The sequence below is a fragment of the Lagenorhynchus albirostris genome, chromosome 2 (genome assembly GCF_949774975.1).
Source record: "Lagenorhynchus albirostris chromosome 2, mLagAlb1.1, whole genome shotgun sequence".
NCBI classification, from domain to species: domain Eukaryota; kingdom Metazoa; phylum Chordata; class Mammalia; order Artiodactyla; family Delphinidae; genus Lagenorhynchus; species Lagenorhynchus albirostris.
In genome coordinates this window covers 89,102,825-89,130,466 of record NC_083096.1, presented here as the reverse complement: position 1 = coordinate 89,130,466, position 27,642 = coordinate 89,102,825, and the positions used below count along the sequence as shown (strand labels likewise).

Sequence of the window (27,642 nt, the reverse complement as noted above, 5' to 3'; positions counted from 1 at the left end):
TTTTAGAGCAGTCTTAGGTTTACAACAGAACTGAGAGGGAGGTACAGAGATTTCTCATATACTCCCACAAATGCATAACCTCCCCCATTATCAACATCACTCACCAGAATGGTACATTTTTTTAGATGAAGGACGAGCCTACATCGACACATAATTATCATCCAAAGTCCATAGTTAACATTATGGTTCACTCTTAGTGTTGCACATTCTATGCATTTGAACAAACTTATAATGACATATGTGCATCATTATAATATCATACAGAGTAGTTTCCCTGCCCTAAAAATCCTCTGTGCTCTGCCTATTTATACCTCCTCCTACCTTCATCCTTGGCAACCACTGATCTTTTTATTGTCTCCATAGTTTTGCCTTTTCCAGAATGTCGTATAGTTGAAGTCATACTGTATATAATCATTTCAAGCTGGCTTCTTCCACTTACTAATATACTTTTAAGATCCCTCCATGTCTTTTCATGGCTTGATAGCTCATTTACTTTTAATGTTAATATTCCATTTTCTGGATATACCACAGTTTACTTATTTATTCACCTATTGAAGGACATCTTGGTTGCTTCCAAGTTTTGGCAATTATGAATAAAGCTGCTATAATCATCCATGAGCAGTTTTTTTCCTGTGGACATAACTTTTCAACTCCTTTGGATAAATACTGAGGAACATGATTGCTGGTTCATTTGGTGAAAGTATGTATAATTTGTAAAAAGCCTCCAAATGGTCTTCCAAAGCATCTGTACCATTTCTCATTCCCACCAGCAATGTATGGGTGTTCCTGTTGATCCACATCTCATGAGTATTTAGTGTCAGTGTTCCAGATTTTGACCACCTTCACAGGTGTGTACTGCTAGCTCATTGTTTTAATTTTCATTTCCTTGATGATGTATAATGCGGATTTTCATATGTTTATTTGCCATCTGTATATCTTCTGTGGTGAGGTGTTTGTTAAGGTCATTGGTTCATTTTTTAATCAGGTTGGTTGTTTTCTTATTGTTGAGTTTTAAGAGGTTTTTTTTTTTTAAATATTTAGGCAAAAATTCTTTATCAGATGTGTCTTTTGCAAATATTTTCTCCCAGTCTGGCTTGTCTTCTAATTCTCCTGATATTGTCTTTTGCAGAATATAAGTTTTTAATTTTAACTGAGTCCAGCTTATCAATTATTTCTTTCATGGGTCATAACTTTGGTGTTTCTTCTAAAAATATATCTTCATAATCAAGGTCATGTAGGTTTTCTCCTGTATTATCTTCTAGGGTTTTTATAGTTTTGTGTTTTACTTTTAGGTCTATGATCTATTTGGAGTTAATTTTTGTGAAGGGTGTAAGGTCTCAGTCTAGATATTTTCTTTCTTTCTTTCTTTCTTTTTTTTTTTGCATGTGAATATCCAGTTGTTCCAGCACCATTTGTTAAACAGACTATCTTTTTTCCATTGTATTGCCTTTGCTTCTTTGTCAAAGATCATTTGACTATATTTTTCCAGGCCTGTTTCTGGGCTCTCTAAATCTATTTGTCTATTCTTTCACCAATACCGTACTGTCTTGATTACTGTAGCTTTATAGTAAGCCTTGAAGCTGGGTAGCATCAGTCCCCCAACTTTGTTCTTTTTCTTCAATATTGTATTAACTATTCTCAGTCTTTTGCCTCTCTATATAAACTTTAGAATCAGTTGGTTCATATTCATAAAATAACTGGCTGGGATTTTGATTGGGGTAGCACTGAATCTATAGATCAAGTTGGGAAGAACTGATACCTTAACATTGAGTCTTCCTATCCACGAACATGGCATATCTCCCCATTTACTTGGTTCTTCTTTGATTTTGTTCATCAGAGTTTTATGAGTTTTTTCCTCATACAGATCTTGTACATATTTTGTTAGATTTATATTGAATACCTAAGTATTTCGTTTTGGGAGATGCTAGTGTAAATGGTATTGTGTTTTTAATTTCAAATTCCACTTATTTATTGTTGTAATATAGGAAAGCAATTGACTTTTGTATATTAACTTTATATTCTGCAACCTTGTTATAATTGCTTGTTAGTCCCAGGATTTTTTTATGTCAATTCTTTCAGATTCTCTTCATAGATGATCATATCACCTGTGAACAAAAACAGTTTTATGTCTTCCTTCCCACTCTGTATACTCTTTCTTTCTTTCTTTTTTATATTTTTGTGTTCCTCTCTAAAGTTTTCACTGTGTACATCTCTTATTTTCCCTAATTCAGTTAACATTTTTATTACCAATATTTTGAATTCTTTATCTGTAAATTATTTCTATTGCATTATTTATTTATTCAGAGGTTTTCTTTTGCTCTTTCAATTGAGAGCAGGTCCTCTGCCTTTTCATTTTGCTTAACTTTCTCTGCCTCTATGAATTTAGGTGAAAGAGTTACCTATTGCAGTCTTGAAGGGGTGTTGTTATGTGGGAGTGTCCCTGTATAGACTATGCATGCCCAAAGCCTTTGGTGGGAGACCTGGATTTGATGTGGATGCAAGTCACATCTTTCCTTAGTGTGTGCTGACAGCTATCACCTTGGTGGCGAGTGGGGCTAGAGATGGAAGGGCTAGATCTAGAGCCAGATGTAAGGTGGAACTTCCCCTCTGCTCAGTGATCATCACTGCCCTATCAGTGGCAGGGTCTAATCCAGTTGCTGGAGCCAAAGCCCTGAGAGTCAGACCTGAACTGGCTCTGTTCCCTTTAAGTGTGTGTTTTCCCCTCTGCCTGCACTGGGGCCCTTGACCCAGAAAGAGGAAGTGCTGAAGCAAATGGGACCCCTGTGGGCTCTTGGCTCATGTCAGCTGAAGACAGGCATCTGAGCTGTCTTTGATGTGCTGCTTCACAGACACCTGCAATTGTTTCCCTCATTCTGCTCAGAAGCAGCCTTGGGTGCAAATCCCCTTGTCCCTCACAGCCAATCACTGCCCCCAGCCTCTGCTTCCCCTGCCCTGTTGTGGAGCCACACCTCAGGGCAGGTGGGGTCCGCATGAACTCTCAGTGTATGGTGGGCGGGGGGAAGGTGGTGGAACAGCCTCCATCAGAGATCTAGGATGTTTCTGATGCACTGCTTGAGTAAACACCAACAATGGCAGCTGCTGCTCCACCCAGGCTCCGCCCCGATACTGGGTCACCTCTGTGTCCCATGGTTTCCATCTTCTCCTTGGTCATGGCCACCCCAGATCAAGTGCTGCACTGTGACATGGAATGAATGGGGCCAGAGCATTTGCTTGGCTTGGGTTAGGACCTGTGAGCAGGTGGTTGCAAGAAATCTGGCAGCTGTTAAAGCAAACATCTCTCCACCCTGCCTTGGAGGCAAGCCAGCATGCATGCACTCCTCACGAGTGGAGTCCAGGCTTCCACAGCCCTCCTGTTGATCCAACCAGTACTCCAGTCAGACAAGGTACCTTTTCTCCCAAGCATAGGAACCCACGACTGGGGCTCCAAATTTGGGGTTCTCACCACTCACTCCCCAGCACCGGTATCCCACCCATGCATTCTCCCTTTTACTCTGAGTTCCCTCCCAGGGGCACAGGTCCTGACCTAATCACTTTTTTCCCCTTCCTACCCAATTATATGTGTATTTTTTAACAGCCTTGGTTGTACAGGATTCCTTCAGCCAGTTTTTAGTTAGTTTTCAGTGAGTTTTTTTTTTTTTTTTGCGGTACGCATGCCTCTCACTGTTGTGGCCTCTCCCGTTGCGGAGCACAGGCTCCGGACGCGCAAGCTCAGCGGCCATTGCTCACGGACCAGCTGCTCTGTGGCATGTGGGATCTTCCCGGACCGGGGCACGAACCCATGTCCCCTGCATCAGTAGGTGAACTCTCAACCACTGCGCCACCAGGGAAGCCCTCAGTGAGAATTTTTCCACATGTAGATGTATTTTTGATGTGTTCATAGGGGGAGGTGAGCTTCACGTCCTCATACTCCACCATCTTGATCAATCTCTCCAGGCCACCTTTTAATTTTGATGATTTTCTCTATTGATTTCCTATTTTCAATTTCATTGATTTCTGCTTTAATTCTCATTTATTTTTCTTCTTACTTTGAACTTAATTTGCTCTTCTTTTTCTAGTTTTCTAAGATATACACTGAGATTATTGATTTTTTGATCTTTCTTCTTTTCTAATATTTTTATTCAGTGTATCAATTTCCCTCTAAGCACTGCTTTTGCTGCATCCCATATATTTTTATAAGTTGTGTTTTCATTTTTGTATACGTTTTCCAATATTTTTAAATTTCTCTTGAGATTTCTTCTCTGATCATGTGTTATTTAGAAGTGTGTTGTTTAATCTTCTTGTAAAATAAGGTCTATTTAATACACCTAAAATTTTACAATAATTCTTTAATATCATTAATAAATGTCTATAATCATTTATCTAAAAATATTATTTTTAATTGGTTTCTTCCAACCAAGATCCAAACAAGGTCCACATATTATATTTGGATAATACATTTCTAAATCTCTTTTAATTTATGATAGTATCTCTCTGTGTTCATGCTATTTACTTGTGGAAATAAATTAGGTTGTTTGTCCTATAGAATTCCCCAATTTCTGGATTTGGCTATTTGCTTCTCAAAGGATTTTAGCATCAGGGAGTCTCTGTCTCCCATACTTGTGAATCTAGAGGCTTGATAAAGTTTCCATTTGTGGTGAGACTAACATACATATTTCCTACAGCATCACGTAAGCAGGCACAGAATATCTGATTGTCCTACTTTTTGTGATCTTAAGACTTGTTGGTGAGTGTCGGAGGACAGAGGGAACAAAAACTGCCCAACAAACTGAGAAGGCATCTTGAGACCAAAAAGTGAGGCATGCAGCTCCATATAATCAATGGATCAGCTTATTATAGGGTAACTTACAGAGTGGGATTGGGAGTGGGCAGATGATTTGGAGGCATTTGCAGATGTATTCCACACTGCCAAGGGGCCATTGGGATGGTCTTATAGGTAACCTAGGGTATGGGGGTAGATACTTGGAAACAGGACGTGCATTCCTAAGTCAAGATTAACCATCTTACATTCTGTCACTTCAATATGTTCTTCTTCTTGTTGTATTTTCTTTGACATAACGTCCTAAGTTGCAGAACATGCCATCCAGACGGTCCTCTCTAGTGCCAGCGCCTCTTTAGTCTTCTCTTGTTCCCAGGTGAACTGTAATTTCTTTTCTGTGCTAATATTTAGAGTACATAACAAAGACCATGCAACAGTTGCAATAGCTTGCTCACTTTTTTTTCACCCCACTTTTGCTTTGCTACCTCTTTGGTTAATATATCTAGTACGCCCTTTGGTGTTTTCAGGGTATCCCTCTACTCTTGCACCAGCCTGAAGTGTTCCATAAATATAGCCAGATCACCCCACATCGAAATGGCTGGCCAGCCTGGAATTTCCCCCACAGACAACAAGTTTTCCCTGTTTGGCCCCTTCACCCATTCCTGCATTATTTTCAGTCTCCTGCCTGGCTTGCCAATTGTCCAAGGATGGAGGGAACAAAAAGTGCCCAGTGAACTGAGGAGGCATCTTGAGACCAAAAAACAAGGCAGGCAGCTCCATATAATCACTGGATCAGTTTATTATAGGGTAACTTACTCACAGGGTAGTATTAGGATCTGGAGGACAACGATCAGGAAGCATTCGCAGCTACACTCCACACTGCCAAGGAGCCGTTGGGACAATTTTATAGTTAACTTAGGGTATGGAGGTAGATGCTTGGAAACAGGACATTCATTCCTAAGTCAGAATGAATGGTAACTAGTCTTGTGGGCACTGGGAGTACATCAGCAAATGTTATCACCATTGTTTTGGGACTAACAGAGCATAGAGGCCACAATATCTATTAATTACAAAGCTCTTTATGACATAGAAGTGATTTATTGTACCCTGGGTAGGGTCAGCGGTAGGACAGGAGAAACTGTAAGGGCCCAAGATAGCATCAGCTATGCTAACAGCCATACAGTGGGTCTAGGTGTGGTCAGCCTGATCCCTCCATTATAAAGTCTCCTGTGTGCCTAATTTTTTATTTGTAAAATGTGAATAAATTAAATATGCCCTCTCTACTTCAAGAAGTCTTGTGTGAAGGGAATGGTATCACAGGTTTGAAAGTACTTAATTCTAAGGAGCCATAGTAGTCAGGCCAATTCTGGATTTTCTGCTAGAGAGTCAGATCTGAAGGGCCTACCGTTTCTCCAAGGCCCATGGTTTTCTTTCTGTTATCTTACTAACCAACACTTGTTTGGGGTTTGGCTTTCAGCTGCAATGTTGTGGTGTAAATGGCACAAGTGATTGGATGGGCAGCCCACCAGCATCTTGCCCCTCAGACCCACAAGTTAAGGTAATTTATTTTCAGAAACTTTTCTGCTATTGGTCACTGTGGTTAAACTTTTAATTACCTTAGAAACTCCAGTCGTACAGGACCTAGTCCTCCCAGCCAGAAACAGGAAACCTTAAACAAAAGAGAGACCAGGGAAACAACTCATATAACTAGACAAATAAGAAAAACAAACAAGAAAAAAATAAGTTCATCTAGATTAGAGATGCCATGTAGAATCTTGCTACTCTAAACTATTACATTAGAGGGGAAAATTTATGTGATAGTGGCAGAAGACTATGTCTAGATTTTTCTTGAGCAAGAATTAGGTCTTCTTATGGTTGAAAGTGAAATTGTAAGGTTGAAGCAGAAAAGCTTCTCTCTACCTGTTTCCCTGCTCTCCTTCCTTGGAGATGGCAGCATCCAACCCTTTAGCAGAATGCATCATAAGTGAAGGAGTGAGGAGTTGGGGAAGAGAGAGTTGACAGAACTTCTGACTAGACCCAGAGAAGAAGCCCAAATCAACTTTCAAATAGACTAAGTCCTTAAGGTCCTCACTTGAGGTTGTTTGGAAATCTCTGGAATTTGGGAGGGTCTGTGAAGAAGGACTGGGACACCTACCAACCAGCAACTGCCCTGCAGCTTGGCAGGCCTATTATGTTTACTGGCTTTTGAAGCAGAAGCTGAAATGCAACCAGTCCTAGGATTGCATAGCCTATATTCCCATTTGCCAATCCCAAGACACTAATGAATATTCAAAAAACACAAAGACATATGTTGTTGACCTGCCTCTTAGGATCTAGTTTAACTCAGTGTGTAAAGATCTAAGACTTCTACTTTAGATGACACTGTAATGATAATAATACCAGAAAAGTCTCTAGTTTAATGTTTTCTATTTTATGCCCATTTCTTCATCCATATAAAAATAATAAAAATATAATGCCTGGCCTAAGTCTCTTGGCATAAGGCAAAATACAAACTATCTTCCCAAATAAACCTCCTGATAAAGTTGAGTAATATAGTAGCGTCATTTGTACTTGTAATTTTTTCTAGGGTTGCTATGTAAAAGCAAAACTGTGGTTTCACTCCAATTTCCTGTATATCGGAATCATCACTATCTGTGTATGTGTAATCCAGGTAAGAGCTTAACCAGAGGATTACTTTGAGGATTAAATGAGATGTCATGTAATTTTTAGAATGGTACCAGATACAAAAATATGAGCTCCCCCAGTAAAGTAGAAAATGATGTTATTACCAGTTTAAGGCATACAGAAAATATGCTGTAAGATCTATCTGGTCAATTTATCCCTAAGAGAAATGAGTGTTTCATTGTCAAATTAAAAGCCACCAAGCAGAACCTTACTTTGGTCCCTCACAGAGCTGGTCTGGAAAAGCCTGTGATGAATAAAGCATTCTACTTGAAAAATTGGCCTTGTGTGCTAAGCAGGAGTTGGTGATGAAAACTGTAATCAATTTCCTCATTGCTTCTCTGCTTAGTTTGACAAGTCAGGGGTGAATGGGTGATAGTTTTTTTTTATTATTATTATTATGTGATATTTCTACCATTTTTATACCCAAGTTTCTTGAGTATATCACAGATTAGCTAAGACCTAATCAAGAAGCTCAGAGAGAAATGATTTTTCTCTACTTGAAAACCAAGGAGGCCTAAGGCAAGGGTAAAGATCACTCACTGCACAAAGTATTGACCTGTGCAGAGCTTGATTATACCAGCAGCAGGACTTCTGTGATTTATTAAGGAGACAAAAGATGTCCCAACACTTTATACTCTACTGTCTTGCCATCATTACCCCCACTTGTCTCCCCACTGCCATTCTAAAGCTAAAGGAGAAAACTCCTGAGAAAGAATTAGAAGTGAGAGTAGGAAGGGTAGTCTCAGTGTGATGGACAATTTCTTTTTCTCTGAGACTGATTCCAGGGACTGTGGGTGAGATGTTTCCACCTGTAAAGACCTCACACTTTCCCAACTGTTTCCTCAGGTATTGGGGATGTCCTTTGCACTGACGTTGAACTGCCAGATTGACAAAACCAGCCAGGTCCTAGGATTATGACCTGTGGCTGCCTTGTACTGGAAAGACTTGTTTCATCACTGGAAATCCAAAACCACTTGTAACATGAAGCTCTAAATGACCAACTCCTGAACTGGTGTCTTTGTCCCCCTCCCACCTCTTCCCTGTTGAGTCCCTGTCTCATACAACCAGAGAAGAGGGTGTTGGTCAGGCACTTCGCATCTCAGATAGCAAGACAATCCTTTATCATTCATGGCAGCAGCCTTGTCACTCATTAATAACTGAACATTTGTCAGACATGAAAGTCCAAGAGAACCTGTGGTACTAATGGCTCAAGATCAAAGGATGGGTCTGCAGCTTGGGTTTTTGCATCTTCCCATTGTCAAACAAGTCTCTGGCCTCTAAATCATGCCCAGTCCACTCTCCAAAGTCAACCAAGAGATAAGCTTAAGGGAGCTCTGGGGCCAGGTTCATTGGATCATTGTCACAATCCTGTTTCCTTTTGACTGGGGGCCTTGGCTACAGGAATGACAGAGTACCCTTTCTCCAAAGGTTAGGTTTCATTTCAATTTCTTTATTAAAGGGTCTTATTGATTCATCTAAGTCTTTCCAAAATAAACTATCCAATGACTCACACCCTGATTTCAGCCAATCTCTTAGCCTTTGATTTACATAACTATGAAGGAATTCAGCAGGATAGGTATTTCTGGTGGTTTAGGTAATAATTACATTCAAAAGAGTTCTGGTGTTATTTCTCTTTCAGATAAGGTTTTGTTAATGTACTGTTTTAATTCTTCAATAAATAAAATAGCTTATGCTCTGTCAATCACTACATTCTCATTCCTTTGTCTCAAATATAATTTCCATGACTCAGCCTAATTGCCCTGCCAGCAAGTTAGGGATATTAGTTATCTATTGCTGCATAATGAATTACTCCAAAACTTGTCGCTGAGAACAATGAACATTTATTATCTGACAGTTTTTGTTGATCATGAATCTGGGAGCAGCTTTATTGGGTGATTATGGCTCGTGATTGCTCACATGACTACAATCAAGATGTCAGCTGCAGTCATCTCAAGTCTCAACTAGAAGAGGATACACTTCCAAGTTCTCATATGGCTCCTGATAGGCATCAATTCTTTGCCACATGCACCTTTCCATAGCACTGCCTTATGACATGGAAGCTGATTCTCCCCATAGCAAGGTATTCAAGAGACAGCATGAAATACAGCACCCAAAACAAGCCATACACTCCTTTTATAACCTAACTCAGAAGTGCCATCACATCAGTCCTGCTGTATACTATTCCTTAGAAGTAAGTTGAAAAGTTCACACTCAAGGGGAGGAAATTACACAAGTGTGTAGATACTATGGGGTGGAGATCACTGGGGGCTATCTTAGAGGTGGTCAACTACACCATGTTTCTTGGGTCAGGAGAAGCTAAATTTAATTGTCTATATGATAACCATACTTTGAAAGCAAAAGATCAGACCACATCTAATACAGAGTCAAATGTAGAGAAGTTAAAGAAAGGGGTGACAGAATTGGTTTCTATTCTCAAAGATTTGTGTGGGATCTCCAACTTTCTTTTAGGAAAATTGGTCAAATTCATAGTAGTTTATAGGGAAATGTATATCTTTTGCACTTTCCTGAGGCAAAGGAGCAGAGGAGACATTCTCATGATTATCACAAGTATCAAACATGTCTCACATTCAACATGCACAAAATAAAACTTATTATATCTTCCAAGCCTGTTTCTCTTCTTTGTTCCCCCATATCAGTGAGTGATAAGACCACCTTCTGGTTGCCATAGCCAGAAACCTGGGCTTTGTCCTAACTCTAGCCTGCCCTTCACTCCCAACATCCAGTCAGTCATAAAGGTCTAAGGATTCAGCTACAAAATACCTAATTCATCCACTCTCCCCATTTCATTTCTTACCTATATTCCTTCAGTTGTCTACTATCTGTTCTCCTAGTACCCACTATTGACCCCATCTAAGCTATTCTCCATACAGTAGCCAAAATAATATTTCTAAAACATAAATATAATCAGGAGACTTTCGAACCCTGGGTCAAGATGGCAGAGTAGGAGAAAGTGGAGTTTGCATCTCCTCACAGGTACAGCAGGGGTACATCAGAACAGTTCTTGCCGAGCACCTTCTAGGCATTGATGGGGAACCTTGGACACCTGGGGGACAGGAGGGGTCCCTGTGCAGCTGGGTGGGACATGGGAGGGGAGGAGAGAGGGAAGGAGGGAGGGAAGAGTGATGGAGACGGGACAGGGCTGGCACCCCTAAGGGGAGGGGCTGGGGGAGAAGAGAGGTTTCAGCACTCAGGGGGACACACTAGTGGCAGGGGGATCAGCAGGGACAGGGGGGACCTTCAAGGGGCGGGGGGTCAGAGGGGTGCCCTGCAAAGGTCTGTGGGGGTAGGGACGGGGTGGGGCCTGTGTGTGTGGTCTGTGCCAGGCCCCTACACACCCCAGCCTGGATTGTGTGTCCCCTGGTGGGGAGAAGGGCTGGGTGCTGGACAGTGGGGTTTGGAGGGTGGACCCAGGGAGGGGACCACTGTGGGAGGTGGGGAGATGACCTGGGGTGGCAGGGGGAAGTGTTCCACAGACAGGAAGGTTGGTGGAGGAGGCCCAGGCCACCAGGAAAGTGGGACGCAATTGTTGAGTGATGCACAGAGGGCAAGGCCACCATTGCAACACCCTTCTCTGCCCACCAGCCTGGCCTCCTTGGGCAGTGGCAGGGGCACACACCTAAGCAGGCTCAACCACCCCTCAAACCAGGGTTTCCCCCCACCACTGAGGCCCCAGCAAGCCTGCTAGGGTGCTGGGCCTGAGCCCTAACCTCATGGAGGTCTCTTCAGGCCATATAGGTCCCATGCCTGAGCCCTGCCCCTGCTGAGGCCTCCTCTGGCTTCTCAGGTCCCAATGGACCCAAGTACAACACCCCCCAGGGCTTCTGGGGGCCGCTCGGGTCCTGGTGGACCTGAGGACTGTCCCCCACAAAGCCTACAAAGGCTGTGCAGGTCCTGGTGGCCCATGTGCCGCCCCTGACAAAGCCCCTCCTAGGGCTGTGGGGGTCCAGGCAGGTCGAGCACCACCATTTTCCAAAGCCTCCTCAAGCCATGATGGCCTCTGTGGACACACCCATGGAAACCTGCCCCCAAGCTGGCTTGCATGAGCACATGTGCTCTGGGTCAACTTCAGGAGCAGACACTGGTGAAAGAAACACACGCAGAGGTGGGGCTGACACAGAGGGTACAGATAACTACCTAAAGGTGTTGGAGGCCCTCCTGGGGAGGCAGGGGTTGGATGTAGCTCACTGTGGGGGCAATGAAACTGATAGCAGAAGCACCAGGGAATTTTAATTTTTTAATTAAAAAAACTTTTTTTTCAAAACCAACTTTATTCATGACACATATTAAAAAAAACTCCCACCCCCTGGAAATGAGCTAAAAAAATAAACAAAATCTACCTCCCACCTCCATGTCCCCACTTCCTCCCATTCCCTCCAAACAAAAGGGGAAAAAAGGCAAAGGAAAATAAAACAAAACAAAAAAACCCCCAAAACCCCCCAAAACAAGGTAGTGCATTTCCCCAGGGGAAAGGGGCAATTACACTGGAGCCACTGTGAGTGGATAGGAGACCCTCTGGCTACAGAATCCTGCAAAGAAAGACAGACACTCAAAACAGAAAAAGAAACACAAAAGGAAACAAAATAGATCACCAGGCAATCTGGAGGGGCAGGGAGCCAGAAAAGAGGGGTGGGGTGGGTGGTAGACCTGGCAGGACAGGAACAGGCAGGAGGGGACTGTGAAAGCTAGGGAGAAGATGGAGGGAAGGTAACAAGCAGAACAGTTTGGTGTCCTTCCAGAGCCCTGGGTAAAAAAAAAACCTCCTACCACCCATGCCCACCTACCCTTGAGCAGCCCACAAGGGGGCAAAGGGGGACAGGGAAACAGGGGGAGCAGCTTGCGCGGTTGAGACGTGTCCATGGCGAATCCCCAGAGTGAATGAGCAGCCCCCTGCCCCACTCCCTGGGCCTTCCCTTACTCACGAAAGCAGGTCCCTCCTCAGCAGTTAGAGTTTGCGGTACGCGGGCCTCTCACTGTTGTGGCCTCTCCCATTGTGGAGCACAGGCTCCGGATGTGCAGGCTCAGCGGCCATGGCTCACGGGCCCAGCCGCTCCACAGCATGTGGGATCCTCCTGGACCGGGGCACGAACCTGCGTCCCCTGCATCAGCAGGCAGGCTCTCAACCACTGCGCCACCAGGGAAGCCCCATCCTTTTTTTTTAATATTTTTTTTCTATCAAGGTCATCTTCTGCTTTTCTTTTTTTTCTTAATTCATTTTTTTCCTTCTTTTCTCTTTTTTTCCTCTCTCTCCTCCTAATACACACTTTTTTTTAGTAAGGGGAATACCATGATGTCGCTCTAGCCCGGCCCCTGTAGACATGACCCCAGGGCCTGTTGTTAAAACCACTGTAGAATCGAGAGCGGGAACTGTTGTAGTTGGTGGTCTGGGCACGGTATCAGGCTCGCGGGAAACTCCAGTCTGTTGTGCTGATGCCTGGTCTGTTGGTTTGTTTTGGGATCACCTTGATTTGTCTTCCTCTAAATAGGGACTCATCTATAGCCAAGGAAGTCCTCACTGACTCTTTGTCTGAGAACTCTATATATGCAAACCCTTTGGGATGGCCACTAAATTTGTCACATAGTATAGTAACACAGTTGACTGAACCACAGCCATGAAAGTGTGCTTCCAGCTCTTCTGCTGTTGCACCATAGTCCACATTGCCAACATAGATGGAACAGGAATCGGCCTCCATCTTCTCCTCAGTGGACATGATCACTGAGCCAGCATTGCCTGCAGGTAGACTCATATTCATCTGCTTCTCTACCTTGTTCTGTAGCTCCTTTAGCTTCTCAGTTTCTTCCTCCATCTCCCTGACTTGAGCTTTGATCACTTCCAGCTCTGGGTCCTCAATGGCGCCATCCCTCAGGTCACCCTCGACCAGTCCCAGCTTCTCCTCCTCCTGGCTGCTGGGGGCTCCCGACCCGGGCCCAGGGCCTGGAGCTCCCAGGGGGGCACGGGGCCAGGATGGCTCCTTTTCGGGCTCAGGCTCTGGCTCAGGCTCCAGCAGCAGATCCTCAGGCTCCAGTTCCTCAGACTTCAAGCCGTTCCCATAGTACCCTGTGCCCCCCGGGACCCCCTCCCTGGCCTCCCCACCAGCCCTGGGCACAAGATGGTGCCACCACCCCAGCCTGGAGCCCCAACCGCCTGCAGCCTCCACTGCTGCTGCCACCGCCACCACCATCACCATCACCCTAGAGTTAAAAAAATTTTTTTGGCTGTTGTGTTTTGTTGTTTCATTTTTATTTTTATTTTTCCTAATATATTTTTTATTTTTCTTATTTTATTTTTCATTCTTTGTTATTGTTCTGCTCTTTTTTGCTTGTTGTCTTTTTTTGTTTCTTTTTGCTGCACCTCATGGCTTGTGGGATCTTAGTTTCCAGGCTGGAAGTTGAGCCTGAGCGCCTGTGGTGGCAGCACTGAACTAACAGAGAACTTCAGACACCAGGGAACATTAATCTCTGTGAGCTCTCACAGAGATCCTCACCTTGGCACCAAGACCCAACTCCACCCAACTGCCTGCAAATTCCAGTGTTGGATGCCACAAGCCAAACAAGCAGCGAGACAGGAACATAACCCCACCCATCAACAAAAATGAGATGACAGAGAAATATGTTACAGATAGAGGAGCAAGGCAAAAGCCTGTAAGACCAAATAAATGAAGAGGAAATAGGCAATCTACCTAAAAAAAAATTCAGAGTAATGATAGTAAACATGATCCAAAATCTCAGATATAGAATGGAGGCATGGGTCTAGAAAATACAAGAAATGTTTAACAAGGACCTAGAAGAACTAAAGAACAAACAATCAGTGATGAACAACACAATAATTGAAATGAAAAATACACTAGAGGGAATGAATAGCAGAATAATTGAGGGAGAAGAATGAATGAGTGAGCTGGAAGACAGAATGGTGGAAATAACTGTCTAGGAGCAGAAAAAAGAATGAAAAGAAATGAGGACAGTCACAGAGACTTCTGCAACAACATTAAATGCACCAATATTCGAATTATAGGGGTCCCAGAAGAAGAAGAAAGAGAGAAAAGACCTGAGAAAATACTTGAAGAGATTATAGCCGAAAACTTCCTTAACATAGGAAAGGAAATAGCCACCCAAGTCCAGGAAGGGCAGAGAATCCCACACAGGATAAATCCAGGGAGAAATATGTTGAGACACCTATTAATCAAACTAAAAAAAATTAAATTCAAAGAAATATTAAAAGCAGCAAGGGAAAAGCAATAAATAACAGACAAGGGAAACCCCATAAGGTTATCAACTGATTTTTCAGCAGAAATTCTTCAGTCCAGAATAGAGTGGCAGGATATATTTAAAGTGATGAAAGGGAAGAACCTACAACCAAGATTACTCTACCCAGCAAGGATCTCATTCAGATTCGACAGAGAAATAAAAAGCTTTATAGACAAGCAAAAGCTAAGAGAATTCAGCACCACAAAACTAGCTATACAACAAATGCTAAAGGATCTTCTCTGAGTGGGACACACAAGAGAAGAAAAGGAATTACAAAAACAAACCCAAAACAATTAGGAAAATGGTACTAGGAACATACATATCGATAATTACCTTAAATGTGAATGGATTAAATGCCCCAACCAAAAGACACAGACTCCCTGAATGGATACAAACATAAGACCTGTATATATGCTGTGTACAAGAGTCCCACTTCAGACCTAAGGACACATACAGACTGAAAGTGAAGGGATGGAAAAAGATATTCCACACAAATAGAAATCAAAAGAAAGTTGGAGTAGCAATACTCATATCAGACAAAAGAGACTTTAAAATAAAGACTATTACAAGAGACAAAGAAGGACACTACATAATGATCAAGGGATCAATCCAAGAAGAAGATATAGCAATTTTAAATATATATGCTCCCAACATAGGAGCACCTCAATACATAAGGCAACTGCTAACAGCTATAAAAGAGGAGATTGACAGTAACACAATAATAGTGGGGGACTTTAACACCTCACTTACACCAATGGACAGATCATCTGAAAAGAATATGAATAAGGAAACACAAGCTTTAAATGACACAATAGACCAGATAGATTTAATTGATATTTATAGGCCATTCCATCCAAAAACAGCAGATTACACTTTCTTCTCAAGTGCACACAGACCATTCTCCAGGATAGATCACACCTTGGGTCACAAATCCAGCCTCGGTAAATTTAAGAAAATTGAAATCTTATCAAGCATCTTTACTGACCACAATGCTATGAGATTAGAAATCAATTACAGGGGGGAAAAAACGCTTAAAAAACACAAACACTTGGAGGCTAAACAATACATTACTAAATAACCAAGAGATCACTGAAGAAATCAAAGAGGAAACCAAAAAATACCTAGAGACAAATGACAAACAAAACACAACCATCCAAAACCTCTGGGATGCAGCAAAAGCAGTCCTAAGAGGGAAGTCTATAGCAATACAATCCTACCTCAAGATATGAGAAAAATCTCAAATAAACAACCAACCTTACACCTAAAGGAACTAGAGAAAGAAGAACAAACAAAACCCAAAGTTAGTAGAAGGAAAGAAATCATAAAAATTAGGGGAGAAATAAATGAAATAGAAACAAAGGAAGCAGTAGCAAAGATCAATGAAACTAAAAGCTGGTTCTTTGAGAAGATAAACAAAATTTATAAACCTTTAACAAGAGTCATCAAGAAAAAAAAGGGAGAAGACTCAGAAAAATAGAATTAGAAATGAAAAAGAAGTAACAATTGACACTGCAGAAATACAAAGGATCATGAGAGATTACTACATGCAACTATATGCCAATAAAATGGACAACCTGGAAGAAATGGAAAAATTCACAGAAAAACACAAACTTCCAAGACTGAACCAGGAAGAAATAGAAAATATAAACAGACCAATCACAAGCACTGAAATTGAGACTGTGATTAAAAATCTTCCAACAAACAAAAGCCCAGGAACAGATGGCTTCACAGGAGAATTCTATCAAACATTTAGAGAAGACCTAGCACCTATCCTTCTCAAACTCTTCCAAAATATAGCAGAGGGAGGAACACTCCCAAACTCATTCTACGAGGTCACCATCACCCTGATACCAAAACCAGACAAAGATACTACGAAAAAAGAAAATTACAGACCAATATCACTGATGAATATAGATGCAAAAATCCTCAACAAAATACTAGCAAACAGAATCAAGCAGCACATTAAAAGGATCATACACCATGATCAAGTAGGGTTTATCCCAGGAATGCAAGGATTCTTCACCATATGCAAATCAAACAATGTATACACCATATTAACAAATTGAAGGATAAAAACCATATGATAATCTCAATAGATGCAGAAAAACTTTTGAAAAAACTCAACACCCATTTATGATAAAAACTCACCAGAAAGTGGGCATGGTGGGAACCTACCTCAACATAATAAAGGCCATATACGACAAACCCACAGCAAACATCATTCTCAATGGTGAAAAATCAAAAGCATTTCCTCTAAGATCAGGAACAAGACAAGGATGTCCACTCTTGACACTATTATTCAACATAGTTTTGGAAATCCTAACCATGGCAAACAGAGAAGAAAAAGAAATAAAAGGAATACAAATTGGAAAAGAAGTAAAATGTCACTGTTTGCAGATGACATGATACTATACATAGAAAATCCTAACAATGCCACCAGAAAACTACTGATGCTAGTCAATGAATTTGGTAAAGTTGCAGGATACAAAATTAATGCACAGAAATCTCTTGCATTCCTATACACTAGCAATGAATTAGCAGAAATATAAATTAAGGAAACAATCACATTTACCATTGCAACAAAAAGAGTAAAATAGCTAGGAATAAAATTACCTAAGGAGGCAAAAGACCTGTATGCAGAAAACTATAAGATACTGCTGAAAGAAATCAAAAATGACACAAACAGATGGAGAGATATACGATGTTCTTAGATTGGAAGAAACAAGTTTGTCAAAATGATTATATTACCCAAAGCAGTCTACAGATTCAATGCAATCCCTATCAAATTACCAATGGTATTTTTCACAGAACCAGAACAAAAAATTTTACAATTTGTATGGAAACACAAAAGACCCCAAATAGCCAAAGCAATCTTGAGAAAAACATAAAAGAGAACAAAACAAACAAACAAACATGGAGGTGAAGGAATCAGACTCCTTGACTTAAGACAATACTACAAAGCTACAGTAATCAAGACAGTAGGGTACTGGCACAAAAACAGAAATATAGATCAATGGAACAGGATAGAAAGCCCAGAGAGAAACCAACACACATATGGTCACCTTATCTTTGATAAAGGAGGCAGGAATATACAGTGGAGAAAAGACAGCCTCTTCAATAAGTGGTGCTGGGAAAACTGGACAGCTACATGTAAAAGAATGAAATTAGGACACTCTCTAACACCATACACAAAAATAAACCCAAAATGGATTAAAGACATAAAGGTAAGACCAGACACTACAGAACTCTTAGAGGAAAACATAGGCAGAACATTCTTTGACATAAATTACAAGATCTTTTTGACCACCTCCTAGAGTAATGAAAATAAAAACAATAATAAACAAATGGGATGAAATGAAACTTAAAATCTTTTGCACAGCAAAGGAAACCATAAATGAGATGAAAAAACAACCCTCAAAATGGAAGAAAGTATACGCAAATGAAGCAGCTGAGAAGGGATTAATGTCCAAAATATACAAATAACACGTGCAGCTCAATATCAAATAAACAAACAACCCAATCAAAAAATGGGTGGAAGTGCTAAATAGACATTTCTCCAAAGAAGACATACAGATGGCCAAGAGGCACATGAAAAGATTCTCAACATCACTAATTATTAGAGAAATGCAAATCAAATCTACAATGAAGTATCACCTCACACCGGTCAAAATGGTCATCATCAAAAATTCTACAAACAATAAGTGCTGGAGAGGGTGTGGAGAAAGGGAAGCCTCTTACACTGTTGGTGGGAATGCAAACTGATACAGCCACTATGGAGAAAAGTATGGAGGTTACTTAAAAATCTAAAAATAGAACTTCCATATGACCCAGCAATCTCACTACTGGGTATATACCCAGAGAAAACCATAATTCCAAAAGATGCATGCACCCCAATATTCATTGCAGCTCTATTTACAATTGCCAGGACATGGAAGCAACCTAAATATCCATCAACAGTGGAATGGATAAAGAAGTTGTGGTACATATATACAATGGAATATTATTCAGCCATAAAAAGGAATAAAATTGTGCCATATGCAGAGACATGGATGGACCTAGATACTGTCATACAGGGTGAAGTAAGTCAGCAAGAGAAAAACAAATATCGTATTAACACATATATGTGGAATTTAGAAAAATAGTAAAGATGAACCTATTTGCAAAGCAGAAATAGAGACAGAGACATAAAGAACAAACTTATGGACACCAAGGGAGGAAAGGGTGGGGGGGTGGGATAAATTTGGAGATTGGGATTGATATATATACACTACTATGTATAAAATAGATAACTAATGAGAACCTCCCGTATAGCACAGGGGAAAAGAAAAAGAAGATACAATCTGTTTGTTAGACATATTTTAAGGTAACCTTAAAAATGCATTCTAATATACACTAGGTGTAGACAAATACTGTTTGATTCCACTTATACGAGGTACCTATAATAGTCAAATTCATAGAGTCAGAATGTACATTGAAAGATGCCAGGGACCAAGGGGTGAGGGGTGGGTTGGGGAGGGGGAATGGGGATTTAGTGTTTAATGAGGACAAAATTTCAGTTTAGGAAGTTGAAAAATTCTGGAGATGAATGATGGTGAGATTTGCACAACAATGTGAATGTACTTAGTGCCACTGAACTGTACAGTTAAATATGGTTAAAATCATGTGTTTTATATTATGTGACTTTTACCACAATTTTAAAAATTACTTTAAAAAAATCAGGAGACTTTCCTGCTTGAAACCCTTCAATAACTATGTTTCTCTTAGAATAAAGTCCAGATTCCTTATTATGCCTACCAGGCTCTACATGATATGCTTTACCCTTAGGTCTTCAACCTCAACCCCTGCCATTACCACTTTTTTATTCTATGCTTTAATTATGTTAAAATTTATTTAGTTGCTCTAAGTTTTATCAGTACTAAACTTTTCCCACTCATCCACTGATACCCTTTGTCTGGACAATTCTTACCCTCTGCTTTCTCTAAGAAAGCTTTCCTTAATACTGTAAAGTTTAATATTGAAATTGAGCAGAACCCCTGAGGGGCTCCTGGGCACAAAATCCTTTCTGTCTCCTGTTTCTTGACTCTGTCTCCATGACCTTCCCTGAGTTCCAAAGGGCAGATTCCAACAGTTGCTAACCTGGGAAAGGAAGGGATGCAAAGACAAGGGAGGGGCAGCCAGGAAACAATAGTGCAGCCTTAAGGCATGGTCCTGGTTCCACCTCAATGGATGCACATAACAATGTCTTTAAGCTCTTTAACATGTCATTATTCTTCATACCAGAGAAAGGCCTCCTGAGGCTACATTAAAGGAACCAGAGAAACTCATCAAGAAGATTACCTGAGATCAGATTAGAGGAGTAGAGGCCCTGCATACACACTAATCTTATCATCAACCTCACCCTTGAACCATTGCTATAAAACTCCTCATCAAATCCTCCCCTGTTGGGACACATAGTTGTTGGGGCAGGAGCTCATTGTGTCCACCTTTGCCTGGCAAAGCAATAAAGCTATTCTTTTCTACTTCAACTGAAACTCTGTCTCCAAGATTCGATTTGGCATTGGTGCACAGAGGCTGAGCTTTCAGCATCAATATCTATTGAGGTTTTATCAAGTATGAGACAGTGTGCTAAGAACTTTACATACATATTCCTATTTAGTCTTGACAAAATGTCTCTTGTGTTTACCTCCATAACACACTCATAGAAATTCCATAGTTCTTATCACATTTTTTAATCAACTCTTTGTCTATATTAATTATATTGGCCTGATCACATTAGAAAAAGAGAGGGGAAATGTAAAAATTAACTATAAATAAAAATTGGGCCATAACCACAGATATAGTTAAAATTTTACAGCCCTTGAGAGAATATGGTAAAAAAAAAATTAGGCCAATCAATTTTTTAAATGTATGTGGTGGAGATAATTTTCTAAAATAATAGAAATCATCCAAATTGATTAAAAAAGAAAAAGAGGATTTCTGTTTCTGATAAGACAACAGACAATATTACTAGACTAAACTTCTTATTTTAAATAACTAAGCTGCTAGATAAAAACTTTAAAATGTTTTATTAAGAGCACTGTTGAATGCTTGCTTTGGCAGCACACATGCTAAAATTGGAATGATACAGAGAAGATTAGCATGGCCCCTGCACAAGGATAATACACAAATTTGTGAAGCATTCCATATTAAAAAAAAAAAAAAGCACTTTTGAGCAGCAAAGAAAGTAAGAAATTCTCAATCCAGGGATATAGTGATGGTGTGAACCAGGTAGGTAAAAGGAATTTGAGGGCCTTTGCTAAACTAGGTGAACTTGGGTATCAGTTTTCATAGTCTCATGGCACATGGAGTACAGGAGGAAAATTTTGTGATCTGCTCAAAATGGGGAGTATAAGAAGAGATCTTTCCCCATTTAAGTCAAAGACCCCAAAGGGTTTCACCTTAATGTAAGAGAGAACTAGAAATACTGCTCACTTTCACCAAAGATTACATGAAAATCTGTCTGAAACTTGGCAGTTCAGCAGAGGAAAGCAACAGTCCTAAAACACTGAATTCATAATCTGGCTTAAGGTGTGAGATTAAATTTGCACTTAAGGTGAAAATTTATAGTGTCTGAATCATTCTTAAACTCTCAAACTAAAAATTTAATGTAGTTCCAAATAAAATGTTATCCTTAGCTCTGGCAGAAACAAAATGCACACACTTTCTGAAGGAACCCACATAATACCAGGTCTCCATGAATTTTTAAAAGCAAATTTTCAATGAAATTGAACTACTCAGACAAAATTCACTAAACACATGAGAAAACAAGGCACTCTTAACCAAGAGAAACAACAAAATAGGAAAGGATGCATGAAACTCCAGATATTGCAGTAACTTGACACAAAATATAGATAGTCATGTTATTATATATTTACAAAAATTAAGGACTGGTTTTCAAAATGTGCAGAGAAGAATCTAAAAGACTAAGCATTTTGAATAATGAAAATTTAATAATTGAAAATTTTAAAACATAAATGAATACATTGAACAGCAGATTTGATTCAACTAAAGATAGATTAATAAACAGGAAGATTTATACAAGTAGATTAATCAGAATGTAGCTGCAGTGTGTTAAATTGTGTCCCCAAAAAAGATATGTTCAAATCCTTGGCACTGGGACTTCCCTGGTGGTTCAGTGGTAAAGAATCTGCCTTAAAATGCAGGGGACATGGGTTCAATCCCTGGTCAGGGAACTAAGATCGCACATTCCATGAGGCAACTAAGCCCACGTGCCACGACCTCTGAGCTTGCACACCTCAACTAGAGAGCCTGCGTGCCACAAACTACAGAGCCCACATGCTCTGGAACCCGTGCACCACTACAGAGTCCACGCACCCTGGAGCCTGTGCACCACAACTAGAGAAGAGAAAACCCACACGCCACAACTAGAGAGAAGCCAATGTGCTGCAATGAAAGATCCTGCATGCCTCAGTGAAGATCCCGTGCACTGCAACTAAGACCCAACGCAGCCAAAAATAAATAAATTAATGAATAAATAAATCTTAAAGAAAATCCTTGGCACCTATGAATATGACCTTATTGAGAAATAGGGTTTTTGCAGATGTGATTGTTAATAATCTTGAGATGAGTTCATCCTAAATTTAGGGTGGGCTCTAAATCCAATGTCTGTTGTCTCTATCAGAGAAAGGAGAGGAAGATTTGAAACACAGATACAGATGAGAAGACCCATAAGGAAAGACCATGTAAAGTCAGAGGCAGGGAATGGAGTGATGGGTCTACAAGCCAAGGAACACCAAGAATTGCCAACAACCACAAGAAGTAAGAGAGTGACATGGAACAGATTCTTCCCCAGAGCATCCAGAAGGAGCAAACCCTGAAGACACCTTGATTTTGGACTTCAACCCTTCAGAACCATGAGAGAATAAATTTCTGTGGTTTGAAGGCACCAAATTTACGGTAATTTGTTCCAGCAACTCTAGCAAATGAACACAGTATCACACAGAAAGAGTGAAAAATATTAAAGTGAAGTTAAGAAATGATGAGGACTGAATTAGAGAGTCTAACGTAAATGTAACTGGAGTTCCAGAGAGAGGAGATACAAAGCATGGTAGACACAATACCTGAAGTGATAACAGCTGAGAGTATTCCAGAAATGATGAAAATACAATTAATAAATAAGAAGTCCAATGAATTATTTTCATGAGGGAAAATAGAAACTCATGCCTAGACATAGCATGATGACGCCCAGTAAAAATAAAGAATTTTAAAACAGCCATAGAATTTGTGGTTCTAGTAATGGGCAAACAGAAGTATAATATTAGAACACCAAAGTTGCCTATGTCCAAAGGTATGAACTAATGCTACAAGTACTTGCATTTTGATATTTTGGGTGTGGGGAAAAAGTCTTGTGGGACACCTTTATATTGAACCACACCCTCAGTCATAACAAAAGAGAGGTTGACCCACTATATTTCCTTCAAACTCTGATTATTTGTGGAATGGACTGCTGTGGTTTTGAACCAAGTAGGAAAGGAAAAAGAACAGGAAAATCAAAAAGAAACATACTTGTGTGGTTATAACAGCAGACAAGTCTCCCATGTTGTTGCACACTAGGTAAGCAAGATCTAGGTGGAGTAATGACTCACAGAACTTAAATTTGGTTTGAAGTTGTCCCAACTAAACATGCTCAGAGACCTAAGAGAGGTAAATCAAAAACCTATATTGAGGAGGGAAAATCCATCTTATGCCTCAGGAAGTGTCCCAAAATAATTTTTCAAGGACAATGGCTAGCAAGTAATCAAAGTTTCTGAGCCAAAAACGAAAGCAACAATATAACATGAGCAAGAACCAACATAAACCAGAGTCAGCAGAGACAGAGTTCAGATGTTGAACTTTTCAGACAGATGTTTTAAATCAATTGTGTTTACCATGTTATAAAAGTAAGTCACAAATGTTAAAATTTCTACCAGAAATAGGAAACTATAAAAAAACACAGACTTTAAAAAGAACCAAATAACATCTAGAAATGAAAAAAGGCAATAACTGAAATTAAAAACCTCAACAGATGTATGTGGTAACAGATTGAATACAAACAAACGACAAAATATGTGACCAGGAAGATAGAAGAGAAAAATATATTGAGAATGCGGCATAGATATATATAAATATAGAAAATGTACAGAGGACAAGAGATACATAAAATACAGTTTGAGTTCATTTGATTTTAGTCCTGGAAGGAATAGAGAGAAATGAGCCAAAGGAAATATTTGAAGAGAATATATCTAAGAATTGATGAAAGGCTCCAATGTATAGATTGAAAAGGTCCATTTAATTTCAAGGATAAGTAAAAATAAATCCACAGTCATGACTATCATATGAAAACTGAAGAAAACCAAAGACAGAAAAATCTTGACAGCAGCCAAAGAAAGATTATTTCTGAAGAAATGACAGATTGACCATTGATCAGTAGTAAATCTCTCCAAAGACAGTGGACTTCAAAGTGCTGAGTTTGAAATAAGAATGTTCTTAGAGAAATAAGTCAAGAGAATTTGTCATCAGCAGATGCTCATTAAAGAAAATTATAAAGGATAAATTTCAGGCATAAAGAAAGTGATCCTAGATGGAAGGTCTGAAATACAAATAGAATCAAGGAGAAAAAAATAGTAGTAAATATGTGGGTAAATGTAAATGACCATTGATTCTATATAAAATAATTATAATAATGTATTGTTGGGGTGGAAAAAGAGATGGATTTAAAACACTAGACAAAGAGGACTTCCGGGAAGATGGCGGAAGAGTAAGACGTGGAGATCACCTTCCTCCCCACAGATACACCAGAAATACATCTACGCGTGGAACAACTCCTACGGAGCACCTACTGAACTCTGGCAGAAGACCTCAGACCTCCCAAAAGGCAAGGAACCCCCCACGTACCTGGTTAGGGCAAAAGAAAAAACTAAACAGAGACAAAAGGATAGGGATGGGTCCTGCACCAGCGGGAGAGAGCTGTGAAGGAGGAAAAGTGTGCACACACTAGGAAGCCCCTTCGCGGGTGGAGACTTCGGGAGGCGGAGTGGGGGAGCTTGGGAGCCGCGGAGGAGAGCACAGCAACAGGGGTGCGGAGGGCAAAGCGGACAGATTCCAGCACAGAGGATCAGGCCGACCGGCACTCACCAGCCGAGAGGCTTGTCTGCTCGCCCGCCGGGGCGGGCGGGACTGGGAGCTGAGGCTCCGGCTTTTGTCGGAGCGCCGGGAGAGGACTGAGGTTGGCGGCGTGAACACAGCCTGCAGGGCGTTAGTGCACCGCGGCTAGCCGGGAGACAGTCTGGGGGAAACTCTGGACCTGCCGAAGAGGCAAGAGACTTTTACGTCCCTCTTTGTTTCCTGGTGCACGAGGAGAGGGGATTAAGAACGCTGCTTGAGAGAGCTCCAGGGACGGGCGCGAGCCGCGGCTAAAAGTGCGGAGCCCAGAGACAGACATGAGACGCTAAGGCCGCTGCTGCCGCCACCAGGAGGCCTGTGTGCGAACACAGGTCACTAGCCACACGCCCTTCCGGGGAGCCTGTGCAGCCCACCACTGCCAGGGTCCCGGGATCCAGGGACAACTCCCCCGGGAGAACGCACGGCGCGCCTCAGGCTGCAACGTCATGCCCGGCCTCTGCCGCCGCAGGCCCGCCCCACACTATGTGACCCTCCCTACCCCCCCGGCCTGAGTGAGCCAGAGCCTCTGAATCAGCGGCTCCTTTAACCCCGTCCTGTCTGAGCAAAGAACAGACGCCCTCCGGCGACCTACACGCACAGGCGGGGCCAAATCCAAAGCTGAGCCCCTGGGAACTGTGACAACAAAGAAGAGAAAGAGAAATCTCTCCCAGCAGCCTCAGAAGCAGCAGATTAAAGCTCCACAATCAACTTGATATACCCTGCATCTGTGGAATACCTGAATAGACAACAAATCATCCCAAATTAACGAGCCCTGTGGATGAAAGGCTCTTGGTGCTGCAGCCAGGAGTCAGTGCTGTGCCTCTGAGGTGGGAGAGCCAACTTCAGGACAGTGGCCCACAAGAGGCCTCCCAGCTGCACATAATATCAAACAGCAAAAATCTCCGAGAGATCTCCATCTCAACGCCAGCACCCAGCTTCACTCAACGACCAGCAAGCTACAGTGCTGGACATCCTATGCCAAACAACTAGCAAGACAGGAACACAACCCCACCCATTAGCAGAGAGGCTGCCCAAAATCATAATAAGTCTACAGACACCCCAAAACACACCACCAGACGTGGACCTGCCCACCAGAAAGACAAGATCCAGCCTCATCCACCAGGACACAGGCACTAGTACCCTCCACCAGGAAGCCTACACAACCCACTGAACCAACCTTAGCCACTGGGGACAGACACAAAAAACAACAGGAACTACGAACCTTCAGCCTGCAAAAAAAGGAGACCCCAAACACAGTAAGATAAGCAAAATGAAAAGACAGAAAAACACACAGCAGATGAAGGAGCAAGATAAAAACCCACCAGACCTAACAAATGAAGAGGAAATAGGCAGTCTACCTGAAAAAGAATTCAGAATAATGATAGTAAGGTTGATCCGAAATCTTGGAGATAGAATGGACAATAGAATGGACAAAATGCAAGAATCAGTTAACAAGGACCTAGAAGAACTAAAGATGAAACAAGCAACGATGAACAACACAATAAATGAAATTAAAAGTACTCTAGATGGGATCAATAGCAGAATAACTGAGGCAGAAGAACGGATAAGTGACCTGGAAGATAAAATAGTGGAAATAACTACTGCAGAGCAGAATAAAGAAAAAAGAATGAAAAGAACTGAGGACAGTCTCAGAGACCTCTGGGACAACATTAAACGCAACAACATTCGAATTATAGGGGTTCCAGAAAAAGAAGAGAAAAAGAAAGGGACTGAGAAAATATTTGAAGAGATTATAGTTGAAAACTTCCCTAATATGGGAAAGGAAATAGTTAATAAAGTCCAGGAAGCACAGTGAGTCCCATACAGGATAAATCCAAGGAGAAATATGCCAAGACACATATTAATCAAACTGTCAAAAATTAAATACAAAGAAAACATATTAAAAGCAGCAAGGGAAAAACAACAAATAACACACAAGGGAATCCCCATAAGGTTAACAGCTGATCTTTCAGCAGAAACTCTGCAAGCCAGAAGGGAGTGGCAGGACATATTGAAAGTGTTGAAGGAGAAAAACCTGCAACCAAGATTACTCTACCCAGCAAGGATCTCATTCAGATTGGATGGAGAAATTAAAACCTTTACAGACAAGCAAAAGCTGAGAGAGTTCAGCACCACCAAACCAGCCCTACAACAACTGCTAAAGGAACTTCTCTAGGCAAGAAACACAAAAGAAGGAAAAGACCTACAATAATGAACCCAAAACAATTAAGAATATGGGAATGGGAACACACATATCGATAATTACCTTAAATGTAAATGGACTAAATGCTCCCACCAAAAGACAAAGATTGGCTGAATGGATACAAAAACAAGACCCATATATTTGCTGTCTACAAGAGACCCACTTCAGACCTAGAGACACATATAGACTGAAAGTAAGGGGATGGAAAAAGGTGTTTCATGCAAATGGAAACCAAAAGAAAGCTGGAGTAGCAATTCTCATATCAGACAAAATAGACTTTAAAACAAAGACTATTAGAAGAGACAAAAAAGGACACTACATAATGATCAAGGGATCGATCCAAGAGGAAAATATAACAATTGTAAATATTTATGCACCCAACATAGGTGCACCTCAATACATAAGGCAAATACTGACAACCATAAAAGGGGAAATCGACAGTAACACATTCATAGTAGGGGACTTTAACACCCCACTTTCACCAATGGACAGATCATCCAAAATGAAAATAAAT

The 27,642-nt window shown here is 41.0% G+C and overlaps 2 protein-coding genes and 1 non-coding gene across 5 annotated transcripts in view; 2 read left to right on the top strand and 1 right to left on the bottom strand.

Moving 5' to 3' along the window:
* Positions 1 to 9,167, top strand: part of CD53 (CD53 molecule) — a 29,791-nt gene extending 20,624 nt beyond the window's left edge. For all 3 annotated transcript variants that reach the window (XM_060142415.1, XM_060142414.1, XM_060142413.1), the window contains 3 exons: positions 6,255 to 6,335; positions 7,365 to 7,448; positions 8,309 to 9,167. In XM_060142415.1, the coding sequence (XP_059998398.1) occupies positions 6,255 to 6,335; positions 7,365 to 7,448; positions 8,309 to 8,380 (237 nt within the window). In that variant the 3' untranslated portion in view covers positions 8,381 to 9,167. The remainder of the gene's footprint in view (positions 1 to 6,254; positions 6,336 to 7,364; positions 7,449 to 8,308) is intronic.
* A 3,549-nt stretch (positions 9,168 to 12,716) lies between these two features.
* LOC132516028 (polyadenylate-binding protein 2-like) lies at positions 12,717 to 13,287 on the bottom strand. Its single transcript, XM_060142412.1, has one exon. It carries the CDS (start codon positions 13,285 to 13,287, stop codon positions 12,877 to 12,879), a length of 411 nt encoding a protein of 136 aa, XP_059998395.1. The 3' UTR covers positions 12,717 to 12,876.
* Positions 13,288 to 20,812: 7,525 nt separating this feature from the next.
* Positions 20,813 to 20,915, top strand: LOC132516506 (U6 spliceosomal RNA). The gene has a single exon (XR_009539340.1). It is a non-coding gene; the product is annotated as a U6 spliceosomal RNA (small nuclear RNA).
* Positions 20,916 to 27,642: the final 6,727 nt, after the last annotated feature.